Raw genomic sequence first — 27,916 nt, 5'->3', positions numbered from 1 at the left:
TATGTACACTAAATACTACTATGAAGTTACAACTTTGCTTCTTTAAAAATATGTATCACTTATCATGTTTCAGCCTAGAATTCATCTGCTTTTCATAGCAGAAGAGTTATTTGCTCCTTGCTCTGCTTGAAGGGGTCAAGTTACTAGAATTATCAAGAGAAATCCTCACTCTGTTTGAAATTAACTGGGTGTGGATATCAGTTGGCTGAACAAAAGGAATGTCTGATTATGCTCTAAGCACTGAAGATACATTGCATATCTAGGAAGCTTTTCTTCTCATTACTTAACATGTTGCTTGGTTACCTCATCAAACTTGTCATCTGTGAGGAAACCCATCTCATGAAGGAAAAAAAATAAACCATAAAGCTAACTCTACTGGGACTGAAATGGGAGAAAGGCTTTTTATTTATGCTTTATTTCTGAAGTTTCAGTTCAAAACTAAGTTGCTATCTTCACACCCCAGATATGAAAAAAATATAATTGCACAGACTATTCCCAAAAAAATGTGTCATGCCCCATAGTAGAGTGCTCTTCTGACCCTTGGTGTGACAAACATCACTCTGTGTGTTCAGTAGTTGCCAGGACCTTGGATAAGGCTTCATGCAAATCCCTTACAATCAATTCTTCACTTTTCTGTAGGCCACAGCTACTATGTTAGAAGGCCAACAGATAGGGAAAAGGTTTGGCACAATCAAATGCTTCCCATGCTGCTAAACCCAAGGATCTTGAGAAGCCTGGACTTTCTCTAACAGTTCACCATCATTTGGAGACAACACAGAGTCAGGCAGGTTTGACACAGGAAAATGGCTTTCCCAAGCATTTCTCCTGTGGTTGTGGTAGACCTGATCCTTGGGTGTGCTCTGCTCATGAGATTATACCTCCATTTTCCCACAGGCTGTGCAGAATTCAGCAAACCTCAGTTCCGGGGTGTAAAAAAAGATGACATAATGATAATGATAATAAAGATGGTGATGATGATAATTAATAGTAGCAATAGTAGTACCACCAAAACACCAACAAAAAAACCAACCAACCAAACAACCCTCTCCAAACTAAAACAAACCACCAACAAAAGAATCCCCCACGCAGAGAAAGAAGAGCTTTGCCCGGGAAGCCGCCAGCTCCCTCTGGGCCGTGTTGCACCAGCGCTGCGGCGCCTCTCCCTCTGCCCATACGACCCCTCCGACCCTCCCCAGCCATCAGCCGGCAGCAGCGTGCGCTTCTCCCGGTGCCGCCCGGCGCAGCCTCTCCCGCTCGGTCCCTCCATCCCTCCCGCTGCCGCTGCCGGTGCCGGTGCCGGTCCGGGCGGGTTGGGCCGGGCCGGGGCGGGGTCCGCAGCGCGCACGGTGCCGCCCCCGGCGGGCAGACGGGCGCGGCGGCGTCACGCGGCGGTGCCGCCCCCCGCTCCCGGCGGCCGCCCCCGCCCGCTGCCGCCGCCGCCGCCGCCGCCGCCGCGCACCCGCAGCAGCGCCCGCTCCGCTCCGCTCGGCTCCGCTCGGTCGGCGAGCGGCAGAGGCAGCCCCGGCAGCCGCGCCCGGCCCGGCCCGGCCCCGGCCCCGCGGCCCCCGCGCAGGTAAGGCGCGCCCGCAGCGCGGGAGGAGCGGCGCCGCGGAGGAACAGCCCCGCTCCGCCGCGGCGGAGCCGGTGGTGGTGGTGGTGGTGGTGGTGGTGGCGGCGGAACGAGAGGTTGGTGGGTTTGCGTGCGGCGATGTGGGAGAGGTGGATGGCGAGGAGAGGAGATGGTGGAGCGGAGGTGTAAGTTAAAGGTTGGATGCGGTGATTTATTGCCCCTTGCCGAGGCGGCGGGGAGGAGGGGAGAAGAGGGTCTGCGAGACTTGAGCGATAAAATCAATCTGCTGCATGTTCTCCCTGACGTGAAGTGCCGTGGTGAAACGCGAAGCCGGGGCAGCGATGGGATATCGCAATATTGTTGTTATTTATCGGCGGAGGTCTGAAAGAGACGAGGGGCTTGTGCGGGAAGTGCATTGATAATTTGGGACATTTTCTATTGTGTGTCAGAAGAAAGAGGGCACTCGGCTTCTTCTATATGTGTTTGAAACTGTTTAGGTTCCTGCTGATGGTGTGCATTTTTGAAGGGGTAGAAATTATATCATAAGCATATTGAAATAAAGACATCTGCAGACTGGAAGGGGAGCAAAATCGATCATTCCAGCCGCTTTGGAAAGAATTTGATTCTAGAAATTACGTAGAAATGAAAGGAAAAGATTAATGATGCTGTTAAGTCTGCTTTTGAATTAGAGCGCTTCTCCCTTTGGCTGCAGCAAGGTTGTTTTTCAGATCCTTTTATTTCATCCGGTAATTTGTGAACTCTGGTCTTCCCCGCACCCAGAGACAATGCACTGTATTTCATACAATAAGGATTCTGCCAAGGATTGTGCATGCCAACCGACCTGGCATTTATTAAGGATTTATTGACCTATGGGTGTCTCTCTCTCTCTCTTTTTCTAATTTGAAAAGGCTCAATCGGGGCACCTGTGACTAAATCATAATTTTTGAAGAATAAAAAATGGTTGTAAAGGGGTGGGGGAAGCACACGAATTCACTGGCGAGGCTCTGAATGCAATAGCTACATTTATATCGGTTTGTGCCTATTTCTCGCTACATATGTGCGTGTTCATGGATACATTGCTGGGAGGGATGCCTGGTGCTTAAGAGCCATTTGAGACAGATAGATAGATAGATAGATATCAATAAATTGTCCTCTTCCGAGAATGAAAGTGTCCCTCTGCTTTAGAAATGACTAGACAAGAGTGTGCTGTTCATTGGCAATGTGTGAATTACACCGGCAGTAATAAATAAGCAATTGTTTGCTGGGCTATTTTTTCCTTGGGTCTTTCTCCTTTCTTTTACAGTCTTTCCACCTCTCTGTCTTTTTGTATTTCCTTTTTTTTTTTTTTTTATTATTCCCTCTTATTTTTTTCCCTCTTTTTCCTTTCCCCCCTCTCGCCGCTGCTGCTGCTGCTGTGTGTGTGTGTGTGTGAGTGAGTGAGGGGGCAGGCAGGCGCTGCAGCCAGCGGCAGGCAGCGGGCAGGGATAGAGGGATAGGGATGCTCTCGAGGTGGGATCCCCGCGCGGCTCTCTCCGCGGACACCTGTAGGGATCGCTCTGGCACGCACGGCGGCCGCGCACACACGCTCGCACACACACTCGCACCGCGTCCTTGCCTGGCTCCCCCCACCCTCCTCCCCGCCCCTGGTAGACACCACGGGCTCCCAGCACCCTCCCGCTCCCGCGCCCCTCGCACGGAGGCGCAAACCCCTTCCCTTCCTTCGCCCCGCTCCACCCGCAGCCGCGGCGCCCGCCCCGCGCACCTTGCGCTCCCCTCCCCGCCGCGCCTCCCGCATTCCCTCCCCACCGCCCCTTCCCCCGGGGGCCAGCCCAGCCCCGGCAGCTGCCCGGTAACCCCCGTGAACACACACACACAGACACACACACCCCACTCACCCCATCTCCTCAAACCTCCCCTTTCCGCCGCTCATCACCCCTCACACTCAGCCCCCTCCCTCCGTGTCATTGTCCCCGGGCACGCACGCCGTGTCTCACACCGCCAGCCAGCACCCGGCTCCCCGCACCCCCCCACCCCCCAAACCCGCTCCATCACCGCCTCCTTCCCCTCCGCCGCAGCGGGGCCCCGCGGCCGCCCGCACATCCCCTGCCCGCCCCGGAGCGCGGCTCCCCGGGCTCGCCCCGGAGCGCAGCCCCCGGCGGGGCCGCTCGGGTCCGGGCGGGCGCGGGCAGCGGCGCCGCCGCCCCGTCGGGCCGCGCAGGGCGGAGCTGTTCCGGGTGCTGAAGCGGGAGCGGCCGCCGTGCCGCAAGCCAGCGGCGCCCCAGCCCGCGGGCACCGCCGCGCCCGGGAGGGCCCTTTGGGGAGCGGGCTTGCGGGGGCTCCCGGAAAATCCCTCGGTTGGTAGCGGCGGTGCCAGAGGTGGCTCCTGCCGAGGGGCAGGGAGGGCGTGGGGGGAACCTGGGGTTTGCCTGATGCTGGTGGGTACGCCTGGTGTCTGCCCGCGAAGTTTGGGGAGGGGGGGTTCTCCTCTTCTCCCTTTTGCTGCTCTTGCCCATCTCACGTGTGGCAAATAATAAAAATAATCGTGTTGACATTTAGAGGAATGAAATTAAATATAGAGGGAGTAGGAGGTGACTTAGCAGCTCTGAACGTGTCAGGTGCAGGCAGCTGAGGTGTGTGCCTGTTTTTAAAACATTTCTCCCTGGCAGGGTCATCTCTGCCCCCTCTCCCCACGCACGCATGCACACACACACACACACACACACACACATACCGTAGCCCAGAAGAGGGCTTGGCAGCAGCTCTGGCCATGCTATTGTGCCTGCCTAAGTGCTGCTGGCAAAGAAATGTAAGGGAGGGGAAGGGGAAGCGCTGAGTGAGGGAGGTGTTGGAGATCCTCTCCTCCATCAGGAGAGATCTGCTAATACACAGCTTCCAGAAAAGATACAGCAGCTCTGGGGCAGAAAAGCAGCCTCTCCGCTGAAACGTTTTGGGTGTAGAGACCTCTTCAGAGGATAAGGGTGAACTGTGGCATATATATAATTTTGAAAACAGAGGAGTTGTTCTCTCCTTGTTCTCTTAAATAAGGGCAGCTGAGTAAATATACATAAAATACTGCAACCAATTTCAGAGGACTAACACCTGGGATTAGCTGATCTGCATTGTGAATAATGTCAACATCAGAGCTGGCTTGAATTGGATTTTCCCTGCCATAGCAGAAAATATCAGCCCCAGAGGAAACCAGGTAGCAGAAAAAAGAAAATGTTTTCAAAAACATTAAAAAAAATTTCAAAAAGCTATCTAAGAAACTATTGCAATTCTTCCTCTCCCCAGGAAAAATAAACCAGTAGGTGTGCCATGCGTGGTGGAGCTTGTCAGTTCCTGCTGGGAGCTTTATTTTTTTGACCTGTGTTAGAAACAACCAGAACTGGGCTTGGTAGCATCGTCTGTATGACTAGGAGCTTGTAGCTTCACAGGTGATGGTGTTTTCAAAAATAAATTAAAATAAAATACATTGAGGAATAAACACCATCTTTTCAGTTTAACGTTGTTCTTGTAAGAATAAAATGCACTACTGAAATATTTGAAAGTTTTGGAAAGGTAAGTAGTTTAGATTTAGATTATACCATAAAAATGTAATCTAGTATAAACATATATGTTGAGATTTGTGTTTAGCGCTGCAACCTATTTCAATTTCTCAGTAACTTGAAAATTACAGCAGCATTTTCCTAATGCCCAACACCAGTCAAAATGAAAAAATAATCACAAACGTTCACTATTGATCAACTTTGTGATTCAACATGTTATTAGTTGTCATTTCTTATTATTCTGTTTCAATTCCTTGCAGATTAGAAACAAAAACAATTGAGGAAAATCACCCCCCTGGATCTTAGCCTTGGCCTTTTCCAAGCAAAGAGAAGAGGAGCTGCCAGGCTTTGCATGTCAAGTGGCCACTCGGCTGTTTGACAGCTTCTGGGTTTCAACCCCGTTGGGATTGAGGCAGCTCAAGCAACCACGAGCGATGAGTCCTGTCGTCTGCTGACGCTGCTCCAGCACCATGGCAGACAGGCTGTGATATGACAAGAGCATCCATCCTAGGGAGGCAGCGTTGGGATCCATAATTGGCTTCCTGGGAAACTACAGCTGGTGGAGAGGATGTAAAAAGAGGCGCGCATGTGCCAGGATATTGCTACAGCCTTGCCGAGCTGGTGGATCCACTTGGAGGAGAGTTTTGCCACTGATCTTGGTTTTTTTCTCGTTTTGGTAATGTTGGCTTTGGGGAAAATTTCTGCTGACTCACCCACCCCTGGACACCTTTTGCAGAGCGTGGCCGGCCAGTGAAGAGATCCAACGGCGCCTTACCCCAGCTGCGGGTCCCCTCCGGTGGCCCCTGGCACCATCTTGTGCCCAACCCCATCCCGTGGGGCAGCTGCAGCCCCCCGCCCCGGGGAGTCTCCCACAGTGACCCCCGCACCCGGGGCGGGGGTGAGCGTGCCCAAAGCTTCCAGCGCGGCCGGCGCCCGGCAAGATTTTACCCTGTCTGCCGCCGGGGCCCCGGTGCCGCCCCCCGCCAGCCCTGCCGCCCCGCTCACCCGCCCCAGGCCGCGCAGGATGGGGGCGGTGCTGGTGCGGCGCGGGGGCTGCCTGCTGCTCTGGCTGGCCCTACTGCTGGGCTGCTGGGCTGAGCTGGGCAGCGGGCTGGAGTTCCCGGGTGCGGAGGGCCAGTGGACCCGCTTCCCCAAGTGGAACGCCTGCTGCGAGAGCGAAATGAGCTTCAACATGAAGACGCGCAGCTCCAGCGGGCTGGTGCTCTACTTCGACGACGAGGGCTTCTGTGACTTCCTGGAGCTCATCCTCACCCAGGGAGGGCGGCTACAGCTCAGCTTCTCCATCTTCTGCGCCGAGCCCGCCACCCTGCTCTCGGACACGGCGGTCAACGACAACCGCTGGCACGCCGTTGTCATCCGCCGCCACTTCAAGAACACGACGCTGATCATTGACCGAGCGGAGGCCAAGTGGGTGGAGGTGAAGTCCAAACGGCGGGACATGACTGTCTTCAGCGGGCTCTTCCTAGGGGGGCTCCCGCCGGAGCTGCGGTCGGCGACGCTAAAGCTGACGCTCTCCTCCGTCAAGGACCGGGAGCCCTTCAAGGGCTGGATAACAGACGTGCGGGTGAACTACACGCAGGCGTCGCCGCTGGAGAGCCAGGAGGTGCGGCTGGATGACGAGCAGAGCCGGCTGTGCGCCAGGGACGACGTCTGCCTCAACGGGGGCGTCTGCTCAGTGCTCAACGACCAGGCCGTCTGCGACTGCTCCCAAACGGGCTTCCGAGGGAAGGACTGCAGTGAAGGTAAGGGGCCATCGCAGCTCGCCCCATCGCCCCCCTCCCCATCGCTCCGTGGAGGGGACGGGTTGGAGGCCAGGCCTGCATGAAGTTTCATCTGTATGAGTGGATCTTCCTCCCTCCCCTCCCTTCCCACCATGTCCCCGGCTCCCCTCTTCCTCACCTTCTCCTCCATGTCTTCCATGTGTCTCTGTGGCCAACCATGGTGCCATCACTCTTCTGTTCTCTGTGAGGATGGGTGAGAGGAGGAAGAGGATGTTATCTGAGCATCTTCCTGTGATTTGGGGTTGTTCTGGGTGAAGGAGAGATGGGTGCTGGGTACCAGGTGTCACCCAGATGGCAGGGGGTGGCTGGAACCATGCTCGGTGGGAGCTGAGGGAGGGGACGTGCATGCCTATCACAAGCAGCTGGTGGTAATTAATTTGGGGAGCAGGGAAATTGATGCTGGGAATAATTTAACTGGATTAAGTGCAAAGGTGACCTGGGCTTGGTTTTGTAGGGTAGAGGAGACCCAGAGTCCACTTTGTATTTGCCTCTGCTATGTCATTGAAATAAAATCAGTGATTTATTTGTGAATTCCTTAAATTGTGGCCGGGGAGGAAGGGGATTAAACAGAGGATTATGTTTTTGCATGAATGCGAAGGGTACTGCTTTGCAACATATTTAGCAATTCACCATGCCAGTTAGACAGGGAGAACGCAAAAGGGCAAGGGGGAAGTACGTACTCCAAGACCACAAAATGACTGAGTAGTTTTACCAAGGAAGAGAGAACCTAGAAAAACAGCAGTTTCCTGAATCTCATCTACAAATAAATCACTGGGTAAAATATGATTCATATTCAGTGCCCATTGTTTTTGGCAAATGGAAAGAATGTGAACGTTTTCTTTGCAGATGCATGCAGGACTCTTGTTTTTATTATTTTGTTAGTAAATGTACCATTGCTTGCAGCTCCTTAGGCATAGAAATTATGTATGTTGTGTACCTAGAGCAGGATGTGAAGGTGTATAAATGAAATAAGAGTATCAAGGGAAAATATGATTGTCATGTCAAAATTGGAGAGCAAAGATGTAAGTTTAAAATGTAAAAGGTAAATATGAATAAGATATTATGAAGGCCAAATTAAGATCTTCACTGAGTGGCTGCATGACATTTATGGCTGAATAATTTGCCTTTAGCATTTCTATCAGATTTCACTCATTATAAGAAAGAAAACATCATTTGTGACTGTGCTTTATTATGTAACACCTTCTGTCCTTAGTGTCAATACTCAAAATGCTACAGTCATTCTGCATCCTGTTTACTTTATCAGCTGTTTATCTCTCATCTGCCATTCGTGAAAAATCCAAACCAAATTAACACTTTAAATAATTTTTATAGCAGCAAATAATAGTTTAAGAAAATTAGTCATTTGTACTTTCAATTGCACCCATTCCTAGAAACTGTAAAATGAAATATCTTTTATATTAGGTAAACCCTCCCAATTGATTTAGTATTTGGGTGTCAATTTTTAATATATGATACTACATAATATATAGGTGTATGTACAATATGTCTCAATGTCTTACCATCTCTGAGTTAGGCCCTATTATAAAGACAAAGAAAATTATGAGGTGTTGCAGCTTTGTTAAAGCAATAATGAGAATTTAAATACTATTATACATTTATATGCCCTTTACACTAAAACATAGTTTATTTATTTGAAGTTATTTTGCATATGTAATACTTATGTGAAAGAGTTCACGTGATTGCATGTAGTAGCAGTCAGATAAATTATTACCTTTACATAATAACACGTTCAGTGGCTATTTTTAAGGAACATTTTAACGTTTAGATCAAATTTTAGAGCAGTACTTGTACATATTTATATTTAGTGAAAATGGTATGGAATTTTTAAGAAGATGACACTCAAAATAACATTTAGAATCCCCTTCAAATTAAGGTAAAATGCTGACTTCATGAAAGTGCTGGTGGTTTTACAGTAGACATCAGTGGCATCAAGATTCTCCTCAAATGTCCCTTGACTACTAAGAAGCCTTATAAAATAATAGCAAAGCTTATAATTTTAGCAGAAAGTACTCAGATTCTGATTTCATGTGAAACAGGAGGCAACATTTTCCCTGATAGAAACATAAATGGAACTACATTGCAGTTTATACCTGTTAATTTAGAAAAGGTAGCAACTGACACTTCCATCAGTCAAGTTTTGATGAAGGGATTCATTCAAAGTTACTCATATGCGCCAGCAAAGATATTGTACTGTTATAAATTATTTAATATTCTAAGAAACAGAAAAGGCAGAAGGACAAGTAAAGCCTTTGTATCTGCCAAGAAAGAAAGCTTGGCTTCAGTTTGTTAGTTTTTTGTAGCCAACATAGACATTAAGCTGTTGAACTTTGATCTTTTGTTCCCAGAATGTGTAAATTTCCCACAAGCCTTAGAAAGACATTGCCATTGCTAGAGGATCATCTCAGGCTGCAATTATCTGAAGGGGTCTTTTGGGTTTTCATTCCTACCCTTGCTTTGGTTTTTGTTTAAAAATGGTTTTAGGTAGGAAGACCCCCTGACTTTCCATTTTTATCTGAAATTCTATCCACATTTCCTAGTTGATACCTTTTCTTTAAAGGTGAAAGATGGTGATTAAATTCTGTTTTCCTTAGATTTTTTTAATATATATAATTTTTTTTGCCTTGGATTTGTTGTTTTTCTATATCTCTGCAGTTTGGTAAAACACAGAGTTCCTCAGTGTAATAAGGAGTGTAGGAATTAATACCAACAACAGCAAAGAAAACCTTTTCAAAATTTTCTACCCTGACTTACACATTTAGGAATTAAAAAGTAATAGATTTAGAGTCAACGTTTCAATTCTTAAGATGCCATTTTAAGTACAAGTTCAGTCATTTTCAGGAGAAAATCTGGTGGGTTTTTTTTCCCAGATTTTCACCTTTGAAAAACTTATTAATGATCCCTGAAGTAAGTTTTTTTCTTGTAAGAATGAAGTTCAACCAAGTTTTGAGTTGGATTTTTTTTTTCTGTCGGGCTTTTTTGTTTTCTTTTTTTTTTTTTAACCAAAAAACAGTAATTTAAATTATTTCCAGTAATATAGTAATATAAATTATAGTAATATAAATTATTTCCAGTAGGCTTAACTGGTTTTATACCTGTCTAAATCAGGAGTAGCTTCATTTATGTTTTATGAACTACACCACTGGGAGAACAGTGCAAGCTAGGAAGGAACCATTCAGTCATTCCTTTTCCAGTAGGATCTAAGTTCTCTTCAATGGGAACCTTGGCACAAATCAGAGAAAAAGGACTGGAATTTTGCTTCAGTGTCAAGGATGTGCAATCCGTAGCAAAGAAAAATATGATCTCTAGCAGTTCTCTGGTTGATAGGCCCATGCATAAAAACAGTACAAGAGCCTTCTAAAAGATAAAATCTCTGATTTCTACTGAAAAAGGCAAGAGTGTGTTAGTCCACATAATAATAGTGATTCAGTAGAAGGAAAAAATGCACAAAATTATAATGAACTTTATTAGGAATAAGAGTAGCATTGAAATAGACCCTGACTGCCATATCAGTTTTCTGTTAAGTTTTTGACATACAATTCAACCTTCTATTAGGTGAAAATTACAATATTTCCTGAAATTACTCAAATTGTTATGGCTTGATCCTATGATAGGGAGAGATTTTTTATTAAAAATAAATACTTTAAAGTCAGATTTTTAGTGCATTAAGTCAAGTTCCTAGAAGGTAAGGAGAATACATTCTTCATATCAGTGAACCTCCATATTCTTCTTGCAATTTTTCTCCTTAGGTTAAAATGTCAAAACAAAAAAAAAAAACCTCTCTATTTTGCCTATTAAATGACTAAAATAGTGACCTTCTGACTTCGAACAAAAAAAAAAAAGTATCATTTTCCTTTCATCCTTTTCCCTTGTCCAGTATCCTGTCTGAGGAAGTAAGCAGGCAGTTCTAAAAGAGGCAGTAAAATACACGTGGTGCATTGAGTTGGGGAAAGTTTCTCACTGATGCTAACTTCTTGTCACTCCATGTCTTTCTGCTTTTCTATATCTCTAGTGGCTTGAAAAAGTTGCAGACAGGATCCTTTATCTTTTTAAAATATAGCTTCCCTACTTACCTCAATATTAGCATCTATTCAGGCAATTGCTCTGTGAGTTCAAACTATTCCTGTTTATAACATGTGTTTTAGCTGTTCCACCGAGTTTCTGGTTTGTGAGAAAAATGAGGGCTGTTCAGGCAGCTGTTCACTGTAAGAGATACTCTTCCTTGTCAGATATTCAGAAGTTGATGCCAGCTATGTTTTGAACTGTGAAAGTGATTTTTGAGGAAGTCAGTTCCAGATGTCTCAGCCTAGCCAGCACTTGGATTTGTTTGTTTGGGTTCTGAATATACTGCATCAGTCTTTGTTGTATTTCCTTTTGCATGTTTACTTTTTTAAAAGCCATCCAACATTTATGTCTCTTTGAAATTTTTGATATTTTAGTCCATTTTGTTCTCTTTATGCCTAGAATGAAACATTTGAACTTCTTTTGGCATTAATTATCTATTGCAAGTTGTGTGTTTGAGTGAGATGTTGTTGAACTCATTGCCAATAGTCTTAACAGAGTAGTAACCATGGTCTTTATCCCTCTTGAATCCTAGCTAAATCCACCTTGGACTATTAAACACTGTGAACAAAACTTGCCTTTTTGATTTACACTTCAGAATCTTTATCTACATGATCTATATTTCTTCTTCATGCTGATTTTCTTGTCAGTGTCAGAGGCCACTGGGCAATGTTGGATTAGAAGGAGGGCTAGAAATGCACCAGAGATTGCACTGAGGTTCTATTTATGTACAAATCACGCAAATAATTTAACATTCATTATTTCACTTTATGTAATATTTTGAAATGGTGACTTTGTTGTCAGAGTAGAATCTTGAGAGTGGATAGTCAAGTCATCAAAAAGTCATTCAGAACTGTTACATCTGTTACATTCACATGCAATAATATAAAAACTCAATCCTTATGCCAGTTTAAAGGGCAGTTTTGTGTCATTTTCCTAATGAAATTTGATATAGTATTTTGTCTGCCAGGATTCAGTATGATAGGATATTGATTTCAATATCTGCCTCATGTAAAATCACAGGAATTAAAATAGTGTTTCACTGGTAATTAGGAGTTGGCAGTCTGTTTTACTGTTTTATATTAACTTCTAAGGAGTTTTCTTGTTGAGTATTACTAATCCTTTCAAAATGCTGATATTGAAATGTTTATAGCCTAGATCTTGGTACTTCAGGTAAATAATATTATTAATAGTGAGGGTTTTTTTTTTTTCCCTTTGGACCTAGTTGAGGTGCTGGGTCCTTGTTAAATTTAAGTCTATATTGTGAATTATAGACAGCTAATATGCTAGAATCTAGCACCATAGGACCTTGTGTCAGATTGGTCATATTCATTCAGAATTTCAAAATAATAGATATTAAAATTGTCTGTGTTTTGATGTAATTGCACTTCAGGGCTTGCAGGCATGTTGGACCAAATGTACTTGATCTTTTGTCTCAGCTGAAGGTTGGCTTTCTGGGAGTGTTTTAACAATAGATGCTAGCCATGGATTTGTGGGATTTTACCCCTTCATCATTACTGACCTGATGGACAGGAATGGGGGAAAAGGCTGACAGTTAAAAATGAGTTCCTGATAGAAATAGTTTTATGTAGAGGCTAACATTAACATATGAAGCTTGGAGGGTTGATGCATCTTTTAAACATATAAAAATTGGTTGGTAACTTAAAAGAGAAAGCTTCATCCACCAGTCTTGGTGAATTTATTATGATGTTTTACCTACCAGAAAGCTTGGTGCTCCTTGTAGAAAACATGAAACCATACCAGTTTCTGGAAAAATCCCCTGTCTAGTTTGTTGTGTTGTAGTTGAAACTTGGGTACTTTCATAAACACGTGGTTTTCCAGAATAGTCAAGGGCATTCTAAGGTGTTCAATACCTTTGTGAACCTGAGGACTAAATTGTAGAGACCAAATACACTTTCAGTGGTTAGGGTGTAACAGACATACCTTTAATTTTATTGTTATGTATAGAATTGACTAACAAAGTCAGTACTCTGCTGCCTTTATTTAGTTCTGTGCTGAGCTGGGATCATAATTTAATCTTTTACAAAGGATGTGCATTTTCTTGAATGGCAGTTTCTCCTTCTGTACTGTGGTGATGGTATCTGAATGTATCACAAGCACTTCACCAGCCTGGATTATATTGTTGTGTATGCAGAACTCAATTTTTCAGCTCAGGTGTTCTTCTGCCAAGCTAAAAAGTAGTTGTATGTGGTGAGGTCATGCAAATGTCTAGCCACTCTCCTGGATCTTAGAGTAGAATCAGTAGATCAATAAGTGCTTGAAAGAACAAAACATCTGCAGTAACTAATGAAGCAATGAAGCAGGAAAACCCACATGGGTTTGATAAGACATTGCTTTCTCAGTGACCCCGGACAGTTCACACCACTTTTTCAGTTTGCCTTCTGTAAAGTGAAACTACTCCATACAGGAGCTTTTGGTAGGATCTTTTTTCCTGGTCATCAGATACTTGAAAGATCAGAATTTCTATTAGGGATGTAGGAGAGGAAGTCAAGATCTGAAGCTCCCTTTACTATTGTGGGACCACTTTAGTCTACAGAACTGATAATTGTTAGCTGGCTTTGAAATTGCAGGCCTTCCTACTGCCTATCCATAGCTGAGTGTTCAGAATAGTGTGGTTTTTCTTGCTTTTTTGTCTGTCTCTGTCTGCCATTGTTCTGACTAGACACTGAAAATGATGTAGCTTGTCACCTGCCAGCCACTTCTCCTCTGACAGTTCAGCTCTTCTGATGGTCACAAAAGTTCTTCGTAACACCTGTATAAAAGTCTTCCTTATTACTGTAAAAGGTTCCTTATTGCTGTAGAAGGATCTAGGATTTAATGTCTGAGCAGAGTGAAGAACTCTTGCTCCTAGTCAAAAACCACATAATTTTTTTAGTTTCATTCTCTTCCATTTTCACTGAAAAATAGGAGGGTGACTGTAGGAACACAGTTGGTGCTAATTGGGAGTGGGGCTGTGGCTGAGCCCCATCCCCAATAGGCTATAGCTGTGAGAAGCAGGTGAACAGCATTGAAAGCAGCAAGACAAAGAGTGCTGAGGTGCACTGACCAATCACCAAAGGGATTAGAGGGCACACAGGTGCAATGCATAAACCATGAGGGATATAAAAGGTTGGGCTAAAGAACAAGAAGGGTAGATGTTTGTAGCCTTCTGAAGTGCTGTTTTTCCTGTATGGGCAGACACTTGAAGCCTTCTGGTGAGGTAAGGTGTTACTCTGTATGGGGAAATGCTTAAAACTTTCTGAAATTGCATGGTGACACTCTGTATATTGTTGCTGGCTTGACTGCAACATGTGCTGGGACAGGTGAAAGTGAGAGGTGGCCTCAGTTATGCCTTCCTTGAGATTGTCAAGAGATGAGACAGAGGTAGCTGGCAGCTACAGAACAGAATTCTGTGATGAGATTTTAGATTTCTTTAATGCTATGGAGTGTATTAGGAACCTACAATTACTTAGTTATGTCCTAATGAGCAGCAGATTTGGCACCTTTTGGATATCTGAAGAAAATGTGTTCTGTTTTCATTTTCCACTGGAGTCAATTTGAAGTCCTGTTGACTCAAGTTTGGAATTAGGGCAAACCTAATAACCTGCTGATTCTGAACTTATTATTCAAGTAGGAATATGAAAACAGAGAGAACTAGGGCAAATTAAATAACCTGCTGATTCTGCCTGTAGTATTCATCTGGGAATGTCTATAGAGAAAATACTTTTCATGAATTCTGATATTTATTGCCATGATCATCTTCACTATAATTATTCATTAATTTAATATGTGCCTTATGAACCATGCTGGAAGAGTGAAGTTATGTGACTAATTTTGTCTTAAATGTAAGGCTGTCTATGGTTTGAGGGAAAACCTGATTTGCCAAACAAATGGACGGTGCAGAATCACATTTGCAGTTGCTGCTACTACAAACTGTGAAATAGTGGATTTTGCATGGAATTGTAACACCCCAAAAATTCTGCTCAGGTGTGCAACTCACAGATTCCTTTCAAACTGTGGCACATTGCACAAAGCCTTGAAATGAGAACATTTGACTTTTTGGTGTTGTCTAGAGAAAGGGCTTTGCATTGCTTAAAGGCAGAGAAACTTGATTGATTCTTCCCAAGTGCTGTCTTTTTATAATTAAGTGTATGTGTGCAGCCATTAAGGAGGTCACTGGCATTACCCTATGCACCTGAAATGTGTATCACAGTTCCAAAATTTCTGAATTATGACTTAATTTCCAATGCAGAATGACCTTCTTGTTCATCTTCTTTTTCTTTCGTGCTTTTTAGCTTTGACAAAAAACATTTAAAAATTACATTTTTTTCAGAGGAGGTATTTCTATCAAGAAAAGATTCCTTGAGAAAGATTGCATGTATGCAATACAAATTCTTTCTTTTGAATAAGTGTATAGAAAATGACAGAACAAGTGACTAGACATGGAGTGAAGATCTGTATCTCAATACTGTATTTTTTTTTATTATCTTGATTCTTCTTTGTTTTCAAAGGTGACAACAGGAATCTTCACATACCTATCAGCATTTGTACAATGGGTATCTAGAGCACAGCCACAATGAATAGCTTTAGAATGAATTATGGTCTTGTGATGTTGAGATTATATTAATTGTTAATAAAAATGGGAGAATAGGGCCCTAATGCTAGGAAAAAAGTGCTCTTCAGCCTTCAAGATGTTATCTTCCCTGATTCTGAATCATGCAAGTGTGATAGAAGTGGTATAAAAAACCTTGGATTCCACTGGTTGTTGCGCAGCAACAGGCTTACATTTTGCATTTCAGAAGTTATTTGTACATTTTATATTTGTAAAACCAGACTCTTGAGCTGGAAGGTCCAGGGGCAGAAGTCAGAGAGGCAGGTGAGACACAGCAGCTCCTTCCCAGACTGCAGACACTGCTGTGTTTAACCACAGTGATCCTCAGTGATTTCAGTCTGCTGGGGTGAACTGATGCTTCACATGACATCCTCCCTTAAAAAAACACTGGAGTTTCTACAGGAGTTTCCAGGATGTTGGTCCTGACAGAGGGATTACTGGTGTTGTGCATTTTGAATTTGATTTTTTTCTTATCAGAGCAGAGACAGGTGAAAATAGAATGTAGAAACCCGTAGATGTAAGTCAATTCTTAAGACTATTGTGGGGTGATATAGGAAAGATTTGTAAACAGATTTTTTTAAGAACAGATCAGTGCCTCTCTTCCACATCCTTCTCAGATGAATGTTGCTCAACTTCTCAGAAGCTGATACTCTGTGTTTTTTTTTCCTGTGATATTGCAGAAAAATAACTTCTGCATTGCAAAGAACCTGGAAGGGTTTTTTTTAATAATCTATAGTTTTTCAGAGATAAATTATGGACTGTCATTCAACATTGACAAAAGGTTTTTCTGGTTTAGTTGAATATTTACTGAAGAATTCTGAATATAGATCTCACATTCTTACATAAAACATTCCTGACTTAATAATTATGAGAAAAACATCAGAATTTTCCCGGTAATTCACCAGATGAAAATAATTCAAATCACATTTTCTTTGTTGGCCCAAATCTCCACTACTTTTCGGTAAACACTGTATCTGTTATGGTAGTTTCCAGGAATTTCACTGGGGGTTTTTTTGTCACTGTTTTCAGTCCAAAATACTTGAAGGAGCAGCTAGGATTGGAGATTGCTCCAAAAAAAAAAAGAAAATTCAAGGCTATTATACAACTGAGTCCTGGATTACAGGAAGTTGTGCAATAATAATAAGCAGTACAGCACAGGTTTTGTTTTCCACAATACAAATTATACAAGTTTCGAAATTCAAAATATAACAAAGAATGCATCAGGTTTGAAGTTCTGAGAGAAATATTTTCACAGTTTCCTATTGAAGTTTTTATAACAAAGACAATTCCTGTGACAGAAGGAAGTTCAAGTGATGGAAGTTTTGACCTGCTATTCTTGCAAATCCACGGACAGACACAATTCTTGTTGGCATCCAGAGGTTTTACCTTTTGTCTTAGCACTGGCTGGATCCCATTTTTCTTTTTTAAATATCATTTGGGTCTTTAAATAAGTAAAGTCTTTCTTGCACATTATAAATACCTACACCATCCAAGACTGCTGTTCAGGCACATCTTACCTGTTGTGATACCGTGAGTCATCCTGGTGGATTTTGTAAATCTTAAACCATGAAAGCATCCACAGTGATTCAAGGGGGAAAAAAAAAATCCTTCCATTTTCTACCCTATATAAAAAAAGAATACAAACAGGAACATTCATTGCACTCTAAGTTAATGGCACCATGGGAATTCAGAGGCAAATTCAGTGAGTGGTGGCTTTCATTGTTTTTTTTTCTTTCTTGTGTTTAAGAATGGAATTTTTCTCTTAAATTTTATTCACATTTGCATTAAAAAAATAACAAAAAGCAGTCAGTGATGCTGTATCTATTGTGATAGAGGTACCTCAAATGCAAAAGCATTCCTCTAAGAGCTTAGAAATATTTAGTTATTTTGATTTTGCACTTTTAATTTGGGCTCATTGCTGCTTTCATAGCCTAAATATATAAAGTGAGATGGGTACAGGTTTTTGATGTTACTCAGCTTTGCTCTTCCATAGCTTTCTCATCAGAAATCTGAAAAACAGTATGTGAGTGCGTCTTGGAAACTTGTCTTTGCCCAGTCTGAGCTCTCAGTGACTTACACTAAGCTTTCAGTCATTAGAGAATGCAGAAAGAGATACTAAATTTGATTAACCAAAGGAATTGGAAGAGAAAAATGTTCTTAAGAATCATATGTATTCTGTACACTATTTCTAAAATATTTTGCTTTGGTAGATTTTTCACATTCAGTGTATCTCTGTCAATAATTGTAATAAAATAACTTCTTGTAGTGCTCTTCTTTTCTGTGTAGATCAGGATTGATCTCTCTTGAAGCTGATATGTTAAGCCATTGTAGAATAAGAGCTAAGTCACAATCAGGTCCTCTGATTAGGAAAAAGAAGAATCTTTCATCTGCATTAATATTAAAACACCCTGAAATGTTAAGAAATAAACAGGCTTAATCTTGCCCACTACTATATAATGCTACTTTGCAGTATTTATAGGAATCCCCTTTTCCATTCAGATGTATAGAGACATCTTGTCAGCACAAAAGTGACTGCTGGGAAGCTTTGCCTGCTTGTCTCTCACTCCTGTAGGTTACAACTTTTTCCACTCTTCAGTTTCTCTCTTTTGTAGGAGCATGGTAAGAACTTGCATTGCCATTTTCCCTTACAAAATTATGAATTAATGGCTAAAAATATTTAATATTTTAACCCCACTCTGACCCCCATTGATCAGATTGCCTATTCTGTATTAAAATGCTTGCCCTTTGAAAACAGACTGTCCAGTATTTTTGTCATCCATGTGTTTGAGTCAATCCTTGCACTCCTTTGGTTACTCTTAGGCACACATTCAGAGCACAGGCTTTTAAATCCCAGCTAGTATGGGCAGTTGGCATCTTCTCCATCCAGCCTCAGTCCTCAGTGTCAATCTAACAGCTATGAATGTACTGCAGTCAAAACTTATGCAGTAAGAGAATTTTATAAAATATAGCACTTAGAAGCTATGAACTGTAAGGACAAAATATGCCATGCACTTTTAATTTCATCTGTTTCTGGGTATCCATTATGAAGTAGTTTTTAATTACATGATCATTTACAACTTTTTCATTGGGCTTTCTACCTCCTTCAGTGCATAGCCTGGATAATAAGTTCTTCAATATTTGGTTTTCTATTTGCTGTTCAGTTTGTAGCCCTGAGCCTTATTCATTGTCCATATTAAAATAATTTCTCTGAAGAGGAATCAGTAATATTTCCCAGGCTTTTCTAAGGTTTTCATAGATACAGCACCTGAGCTGCTGTGCAAATATTGAAAATTGCACAATGCCTATGTAAGATGCTCTCATTCACAGTGAGAACTGAGGCAAGAGACACTGCAGGTGAAAATATTCTCTGAGTGCCCATCTGAAGTTTTTTCTGAGTACTTCACAGATAACACCATGCACTCCAAGCCTCCACTGGCACTTCAAAGCACAGCTGGCTCTGTGTTCTGGGATTTCCATCACAGTGCTCTCTCCAAACAAATATTCAGAGCAACATTAGGAATGACCACCCAGAAAATGCCTGTCTTGAGAAACCTGGCCAAAATCATGTTGGATTTTTTAGGAGAGAAGGGATTAGAGTATATTTCTCCATTCAGCTCTCCTTGTTCTGAGGTGCACCCCACTCCTTTTCAGCGAGGGCAGATGCTCTGCTCACTGGCACAGCAGCTTTCTGTGGTACTCAGTCATTACTTCTGGCTAAGAATAGGCTTCTGTGTGCAGATCAAGTGAGGGAAGCTCTGGAGAGAATTGCATTAAACTGTGTAATTAAAGGCTATATCCTACCCTATATGAATCAAGTAGATGGATCTCAGTTACATAAGGAGCCTTATGTCTCAAAGCTGCTATTTTTGACTTTGCAACCTAAAGAACATTCTTTTAAGCTAGTAAAATAGGCAGTGTGTATTTTTTTTCCTAAGTTTTTAAGACTCTTCTCCCACACAGACATCCCAGCCATTGTTTTCTGTACTTGAATGAGGAAGCTGCCTTTCTGCATGGCCCATTCCAGCAGGGAATTTGCTGAGGGACTGACACTTTTTCCCTGCTCCAAACCTTCCTGGCTGAACCTAGCACAGGTTACAGAGTTTTGAGTGACAGGGAAGACCTGCTGAAGCTGAAGGGCTTTCAGGAATTTAGTGGTAAAACTCAAGACATCTTCACTAATGCTGTGCAGCAGGCACGTTTTAGGAAACATTTGCAATTTGAGCAAATTCTGATTGGTTTTCAAAGGGTTGGCAAAAGGCTTAAACCCAAAAGTCAAGTTACTCCTGCCCAAATGGTTTTTATATGTCTGCTTCAAAATAAGACTGAAGTCAAAAGGAATCAGAATGGAAATGAAACTTACTCAGAGTTCCCTTGGGGATATACTACTGCTAACATAAATGTCAGATTTTCAGTTGAGATATTTGGGGTTTTTTTACTAAATCAAATACAGTCTTTTGAGACTGAGAAAAGAAGACTTCCTTACTATATTGGGTCACTCTATTTTCAGTAATTACTGTAATCAATGTTCCTCCATAGTAAATGTCTTTCATGTGTCTTTTAAATTTTTTTTCTTTAAAAGTCTTACAAAATTGTTTCAATTCATTTCAGAACCATTTTCCCAAGGAAATGAGTTTTTTAGGACTAAAATATAGACTTAGTATTTGTATGTCTGCTTATCAGTGTTGCCATTAAAAAATGGCCTAAAAATATTTCTTATACCTGTAGAAGTTTTATATAAGGACTAGTATAACCATAATAAAATATTCTGTGCACAAGAACTAAAAATGAAATATTAGTCTTTGACATGGCCAGACAACATTTTTAAGACACTTCTACCTTTATACATGCCACATTTATTAATGTTCCAGGACCTTTGACACACCTTTGGTATTTTTGCTCATTATTTAGAGATTGTTACTTTCTCTACTTGCAGAACTAGATGCTCTTTCTTTCCCTGTGTGTTAAAAAACTATAAAGGTTAGAAATATTTATTTTCCCTTTTCCTTCCCATGCTTTATCTTGTATCCACTATGTAGTAGTTTTCTGGAAAGAATACAAATAAGGAGCTTTTAGGGCAGGAGGTGAAGACAGAATAAAGTCACAGTCAAATTCCTACTAAATTTCTTTCTTATCACTTAATTCACAGATGGCTCCACTGTATTTGGTTGGATTATTTATATGAATAATTTTATCCCCTTGATCCCCAGTATAATTTAATGTATGTATTATTATGCTGCAGATAACCAGCCTTATTTTAATAGTACAATATGGCTGTTTACAAGCTTGATTATCTTGTATGTTACCTCATGGTATTTTAATCATTCAGTGACATTTTCAGGAATGTTAAATGTTATTACTCCCACTGATTTAAATGGGACTATGTGTGTTAGGATGAATGAAAAGTTTTTAAAATAAAAAAGTTCAGTAGTCAAGAAAGAATTAAAAATTTTGGTTTAAGCAGAATCAGATACAAGCTAAACTGCAGAATCATAGAGGACCAATGAAAGTATTGCAGTTTTAGAGAAAGCTATTCATGTTTTTACATATTTTAAATGCTGTGCCTAGTATGTTGTCTAATTAGATTCATCTTTAGAAATGCCTTTTTTAATGAATAATGACCTTAAGCTCAGATGTCTGTATGCATATAAATTTTCTTCAGGCTCAATGTATGTGTCATTTACCACCTTTCTATTACATTTTCTGTGAAAGAATTCCAGTGCTGTTTCTTTAGGAAAGCTTAAATTCTACAGGAAAAGAGTACCAGTCAGAAATCTGAGTCCTATGTAACATCCCTAAAGGCTGTTTTTTGCTAAGCAGTGAAGGGAGTATAATTTAATACACTATGATTTTTACTGTCATTTAAAATATGTCCCCAGCTCAGCAGCAGTGCTCTGCAAACTTCATTTTTTTTCCTTTTGAAACATGGGAGATATAGACCAAGAGTGGAAGAAAAGTTTAGTGAACTAAGGGGACCATAGGATAACAACAAAAATGTGTTGGCACTCCATCATCATTAAATCTACTATCTACACTGCTCAGACCTCTCAGATTTATGTGATTGCAACATTCATGCAGTTCATAAACTGGCTAAAAACTCTGCTCAGTTTAATACATTTATAGAATGCAAGTTGTCCTAAATGTGATTTTACAAATATGCCTAAATTAAAAAAAAAAAAAATTGAAATTAAATAATTAAAGGCGATACTTCCCTTATTAACCACAGGCTATTTTACAACTGTTAATGTGTTTAATGTGTTAAAAACTGTTAACAGGTTTTTTTAAGCTGTTAATTATACAAAAGTTAACATTAACTATTTTACAATTGTTAATGTGCCATGTCTGGCATCTAGAACAGTAGGATTAACAATTAGTATTTTTTGCCCTCTCAGCTACAGGAGAAGTGGACACATGACTCTTATTTACATCTCTGTGAATTTCTGTCTATATGGATGTGATTTCCTGCAAACATTAATTATTATCAGCGTTCTGGCCAGAACAAAAAATATATAAGGGATTTATTAGAGATATTATGAAAGCTTTTGGTGATTTGGAAAATGTTTTCTCTCTTTTAAAGGGGTTTTCAAAGTATTTAAGGTAAAATTTGTCTCTCAAAGTATTTAAGGTAAAATTTGTCTCTCAATAAACCTGGTAGCCTCATTGTACTATATCTTAATGAAAATAATTTTCTGTGAGTCAGTAGCATCACTTTTAAATCAAATCTTGGGAAGCCTCTTTGTAATGAAGTTTTTGTAGCTGTCAAAAATTTCTGAGAGTTGTTTTCCTTTTCCCTGCATTCAAAAGAGATCCCTGAATGTATTACTTTTTCTAAGTTTTTCAGCTAAATATCAATATGACTTGATGTTTCTTTTGACTTTATGCAAGAGGCAGCCTAGAAAACTGTTGACAAAATAAAAGACTGGCAATATTGTTGAAGTAAACCTTTGATAACCAAATAAATGATATCAGGAAAGGAATGTAACAAAAATACCTAAGGTTTTATTAGACATCATAGTACTAGATCAAGTTTCAGCAAATTATTGGTCCCTGATTTTGTTGTGCACTGCTTGTCTCTAAAGAGAGCAAAAGTCTCACTGTGAGTCTCATCTTGCACTTCTTACTGCTTTTTTTGTATTAATAAGAGCTGTAGGATACTTAATATATAACCAGCTGCAAGTTCTCCTCCAAAATGTTGGGTTCTTCAGAAAATCATTTAAATTGTGATAGTGACCTTTGCTCCTAGGGTTTGCAGTTGGGTTTTGTTTTTGCAGAACTGGCTGGAGCTGAGAAAAACTTATGAAACAAGACTTTTAGGCTTTGGACCCAGATATTATTTCTTCTTTAGAAACTGGATCCTTCATAAATGATTGCATCAGATGAAGGGTAGACATCTGGAAGCATAAAATAGGAAAAAAAAAAGGAGAGATGAACAGAGAAGTAATTAAGTTCTGGAAATGGGATTTGGAATTGCTATTTTATTTTCACTATTCTATTACAAGTTCTTTATATATCTCAAGTATTTAATCTTCCTCACAGTTTTTCATCCCTAAAATCAGGTTAATAATATTCACTGCCTCCTCTACCATTGCCTGTCTTTTTGTTTAGTGATGTCTGAGGTTTAAGAACAAATTTCATTATCTTTTTTTTGCCAATACCTACTGCAAGAGAAGTGGATCTTACTTATGGTTTTAGATGTGACATATTATGCACAATATTAAGCTGTAGTTGAGATACAAACATTGGAGCAAAAATTATGAATAAATTATTGTAATGTAGGGTATTCCAGATTGTTTTAGGAGTAACTAAATTCCTGATGTATTCATGATGTATTCTTTATAACCAAATGTTCTTCTTTGGAATATCCATTTTGGGTGTGGTTTGTGGCTTATTTCTGATAGCATGACATGGCAACAGGATCTGTTGAATAAAAACTGTTTATTTATAAAGAGGTGCTAAAAACATGTGACATCAAGAGAGTTTTAATTTTATCTACTTTGCAAGCAAAAGCAAAGATGCTTTTTGGAAATGAATTGAAAGCCTCCTAAAATATGTGTAAAAATGTATTTTATTGGGATAAATGTCAGCAGAGGAGAATTTTCTGAGGTGTACTGCACTCTAATGGTACTTGCTGATGGCATTGTATGAAGGATTTTAGAGCTTTCCAGCAGAAATAATTTACAAAATGTCACAGAATGTGAAGCTTTGTGGTGGCAAAAAGGTGTAAGGGAGAAACAGTGATTTTCCTTAATACCTGGTTGGGCTAAGGCAGTTGTGAACAATACAGACTGATTAGTTAGTAAAGAGGAAAGAAAAGCACTTTTGTAAGCTTCCAGATTTTGGTGGTTCTGCTAGTAAGAATTTGCCTAGAAGCATAAGATGAATTTGTTCGTCTGTGTTTGAATTGAAATGAAGATCTGATTTTCATCAATGTAACAGTGGAATGATTCTCCTCAGGCAGTCTTTGAAAGCAAGGGAATGTTCTTTCTGATTTCAGAAATTTTTGGATCAAGGGGTTTGGTTCTACCTCAGACTGTTTTAATGTTCTGCCATGGAGTTGAGATATTATTTTTCATGAGAAATGTATCCAAATGTGTTGCTTTTGCTATCAATTTATAAAACAGGTTGTGCAGAAATAATTTCTATCTGATTTTTCTATGATGAAATAACGTTATAATAATGGGTTTCAAGGGTATGTAGCTCAAATGACTTTACTATAGCATTTGATATCATGGAAGTCTCATGAGGATATCTTGAAATAGCAGTTGGACAGTAGATTAGCAAGTCATCCACTTGTTTTTCATGCAGAATGGGTAGTTGTTTTTGAAAGGGTGGCTAGACTGTCTAAATGGCCATGTGAAAATATGTTAGTGGAACTGACCAGACAGACAGTCCAGTTCCACACTGTTTGTCATTTGGATGAGATGACCAGACAGAGTAAATGACACTTGTGTCATAGCAGAGGATCACCTACTGAAAATGCAGAATCTACAGAGGGGAAAGAAATAATTGGTTAAACCTATGTGAAAGGGAATCCTAGGTTGCATTCCAGTTCCTGTGGTGTTAGGACTCATCAGGTATTAGAGAGCCATGAAGAGGCACTGATGTGCCAGCTCCTTTCCATAGGGGCATCTGCATGATGCGTTCAGCTGAACTGCACAGCCAAGCAAGGCCTGTAAATGGGATCTCAAGGAAAGAGTGGCAGGCAGAACTCTCTCTAGTGACACAGACAGATCCCAGAATGAGCAACCCACGGTGCTGACCCAATGTTCTCAGTTTCAGTTGGGTTTTTAAGCAGGACGACAAGGGGGTTGGAGAAAGCAAAGCACTTTGGCTGAATGAGATGTCAGCAACTCTATGATTGCAGGAGGGAGCATGGAGGATTCACTCCCTGAAATCTGTGAACAAGTCTACTGAACATGGAAACTTCTAATCAGAGGAGAAATAAAGCATTTTCTATGTTTTACATGTTTAATCATTAATGGAATACAAAAAAAGAATAATAAAAGAACTGGTTACTCTACTGTTGAGCAGATTACTGGGGTTTGAAATAATGTTATTGAGTAGAATTATATGGAATATTTTTATCTTCAAAATCTTTAGTCTGATATTTTAATTTCAGTAATTAGTGAGGAAATATAGAATCTGTAGCTTTGAAGACCATAATACTGCTCCGTTCCCTCCTCTGGAAAAAATAAGTCTTTGTTATAATTTACAGATGTACTCAAACATTTTTAAATGGAAGTAGCCATAATCATAACAAGATTTTATGGGTTTTTCTAGGAAGAGAGTGTATTTACTCACCTCCCATGATGTCTGTAGGAATTTGCTGACAAACTGAGTGCATCCCATTCCTTTCCCTTTCCTTGTCTTAGCTGTGAATACTGCCACCATGGGATTGCTGGAGGTAGCATACACACCTCATGGAATAGTTTATGGTGTATCTAATAGAACATTCCTAGAAAAAAATCAAGTACTCCTTGAAACATCTACTAATCTCTGGCAAAATGTCGCATTCCCAAAATCTGACAAATGTATTTTTAAATTGCTGGCAAGATTTGCATGTGCCCCAAGTCTGTTGCTACTTTTGATCAGCTGTATTCACTGATGGTTTTGGACAAGAAATTGCACGTTCAATTTCCTTAGTAGAGGATATATATTTCTTTTATTGGAAACATATGAAGTCATTTTTCCTCTCTGTTTTATCTATTCATCAAGGTATATTGTAGTGCAATTCTATTTCAGCAAATGATGATGCAGCACTTTTTATTTGTGGGGGAACAGGGGAAGACAGGCATTTTTATCTACTGAAATTGCTTACTTGCAAAGATGTTGGGAGTCTGGAGGAATTTATCAAGTTGTTTCTGTACTCTTTTCATAAATAGGTTTTCAGCTGAAGCTATTCATTAGAAGAAATTTGGGGATGTTTAAGGAAAACGTGGCAGTGGGAGGGACAAGACTGTATGTTTATTTAGGATTTCTATGTGCCTTCTTTAAAAAGCCCTCAAAATATGTATATTTCAAGTTGTGAAAAAGAGTTACATGGTAACTAGGTTTGGCACTTGGAATTCTGATTTAGAGCTTTTTTTAAAAAATTTCTTTAAGATAATACTAAATTGTTGAGTGGTATTTAAGTCACACATGTCAACAATGAAAGACATAAATCTCTGTTTGGTTTATCTTCACAAAAACCGTTCTCTACTCAGATCCACTGAGTAATAAATTGCACTCTGCAATTTGATTCAAGAGCCAGCCGGAGAGAGAATAAAATCCTAAAGGTTTTATACTCACCTATTAATTGATAATAATGTGCTACCTTTCAGGTGTATTAGGCCTGTAGTTCTTATAACTGGGGACTGTATTTGATTTTTTAAATTCAGTCATCTTTAAATGTCAGTGGACATGATTATGATACCCAATTTCTGCCCAAAACTACTTTCTCTTATAAAAGTACTAACAGACTTGGCTTTATTTCCTCTAATCCCTATGCAAAGATGTTGAGGAGGATTAGGTTATTCTTGGGTGAAATATCATTTTATTGTATTTTTAGAAATTTTATTATATAAAAATCTTTCATGAGCTACCTGACTTAAACAGCATGACTGTTAAAACTTTCTAAGTATGCTCCAGGAACAGGGGTTTTTTAAAATAAATCCTCCTGAGAGGTCACGTTCTCTCTGTGCCTGAAGTGAACCTGAAGGACTTTTAGCTTGTGGTCTGTACTGTGCTTGCAGTGCTTTCAGAATATGAGACTTAATGGGTTAGTGGGTTCTGTGCTAAATGCCTTTTTGGTATAAAATTTTCATTGCACTTAATCCACGAGAGTTTTGCCATTCCCATTGTTTGTTTGTGGAATTAATGGTATGGTTGCACCCATTCTGACACACGAGAGTTCTCCAGGGTCCAAGAAGGACTAAAACAATTTGGCAGCATTTATGTCCCTCATGATCTCAAATGCTTGAAAATTGTCTCAGTTGTTCTTTGCATTTGCATTGGTCCTTCTGGTATGTGCCTGGAACAGAAGTTACCTAGTTTGCTGAGGGAATGTATATGCGTATTTTTTATTTAATATCTGACTTAGATTTAGCGATAAGATCAAATGGGTTTTTTTTAGGTTATTTCCTCAAGGACCTTGTTGATTTGGCTCTTTTATGAATAATCATTATTTTCCTGCACTTCCCTTTTTGACAACACAGAATATTTTTATTTGAATGTATGTTCCACTTATAGAGAAAAGGCTGTATTCAGGAGTATAATTACATATGAAAGAATTACAAATTATAGATAATAAAGATACATTGGGTAAGAATTCTCCTTTCAGTCTATGTGAAATTGAAACAGGAAGTTTAATTGTGGAACATTTCTTAATTAAAAAAAAAGGCAGTACCTACTTCTTTTTATGGAGATAGACCAGAATTCTAAATGAAAAAGTGAAGGAGGTATTTTAAGCTCATTGATTAAAGGCCAGTGTAGGAGCCAAGGAAAATGAAGGAAATCTACCACTCAGGTGTACTCTTGAAAAAAGCAAAATAGAATCCTTGCTTTTGTGAGAGATGAGATTGCTGTGAATGCAGTACAAGAGCTCTCCAAGGGGTAAGACCTTCACACTGGCCATTTCAAAGAGTAGCCATTCCTCAGGAAATTGTCCAAGAAACTAACCATATGGCCAGTCTGGGCCACAGGAAAAAATAGCAGTAAATCAGCAGGATGCAGTTGGACTATATATTCTTTGACTCAGAACAGGTGCTTTCATATTATATTTAGGACCTGTCCAAGAAATAATAATTGAACAGCAATGCTCAGGTCAGAATTT

The 27,916-nt window shown here is 40.5% G+C and overlaps 1 protein-coding gene across 29 annotated transcripts in view; it reads left to right on the top strand.

Annotated features, from left to right (window-relative positions):
• The first annotated feature begins 1,408 nt into the window (after positions 1-1,408).
• Positions 1,409-27,916, top strand: part of NRXN1 (neurexin 1) — a 681,323-nt gene continuing 654,815 nt past the window's right edge. For 16 of the 29 annotated variants that reach the window (XM_077176072.1, XM_077176077.1, XM_077176073.1 and 13 more), the window contains exons 1-2: positions 1,410-1,573; positions 5,376-6,878. In XM_077176072.1, the coding sequence (XP_077032187.1) occupies positions 6,140-6,878 (739 nt within the window). In that variant the 5' untranslated portion in view covers positions 1,410-1,573; positions 5,376-6,139. Of the gene's footprint in view, positions 1,574-5,375; positions 6,879-27,916 lie in introns of all 29 variants that reach the window. The other 13 variants (XM_077176064.1, XM_077176060.1, XM_077176056.1 and 10 more) reach the window with 2 other exon arrangements.

This window comes from Agelaius phoeniceus, chromosome 3 (assembly GCF_051311805.1).
Source record: "Agelaius phoeniceus isolate bAgePho1 chromosome 3, bAgePho1.hap1, whole genome shotgun sequence".
Classification (NCBI taxonomy): domain Eukaryota; kingdom Metazoa; phylum Chordata; class Aves; order Passeriformes; family Icteridae; genus Agelaius; species Agelaius phoeniceus.
The sequence above is the reverse complement of the archived record's forward strand: the minus strand, read 5'-3'. Positions and strand labels throughout refer to the sequence as shown.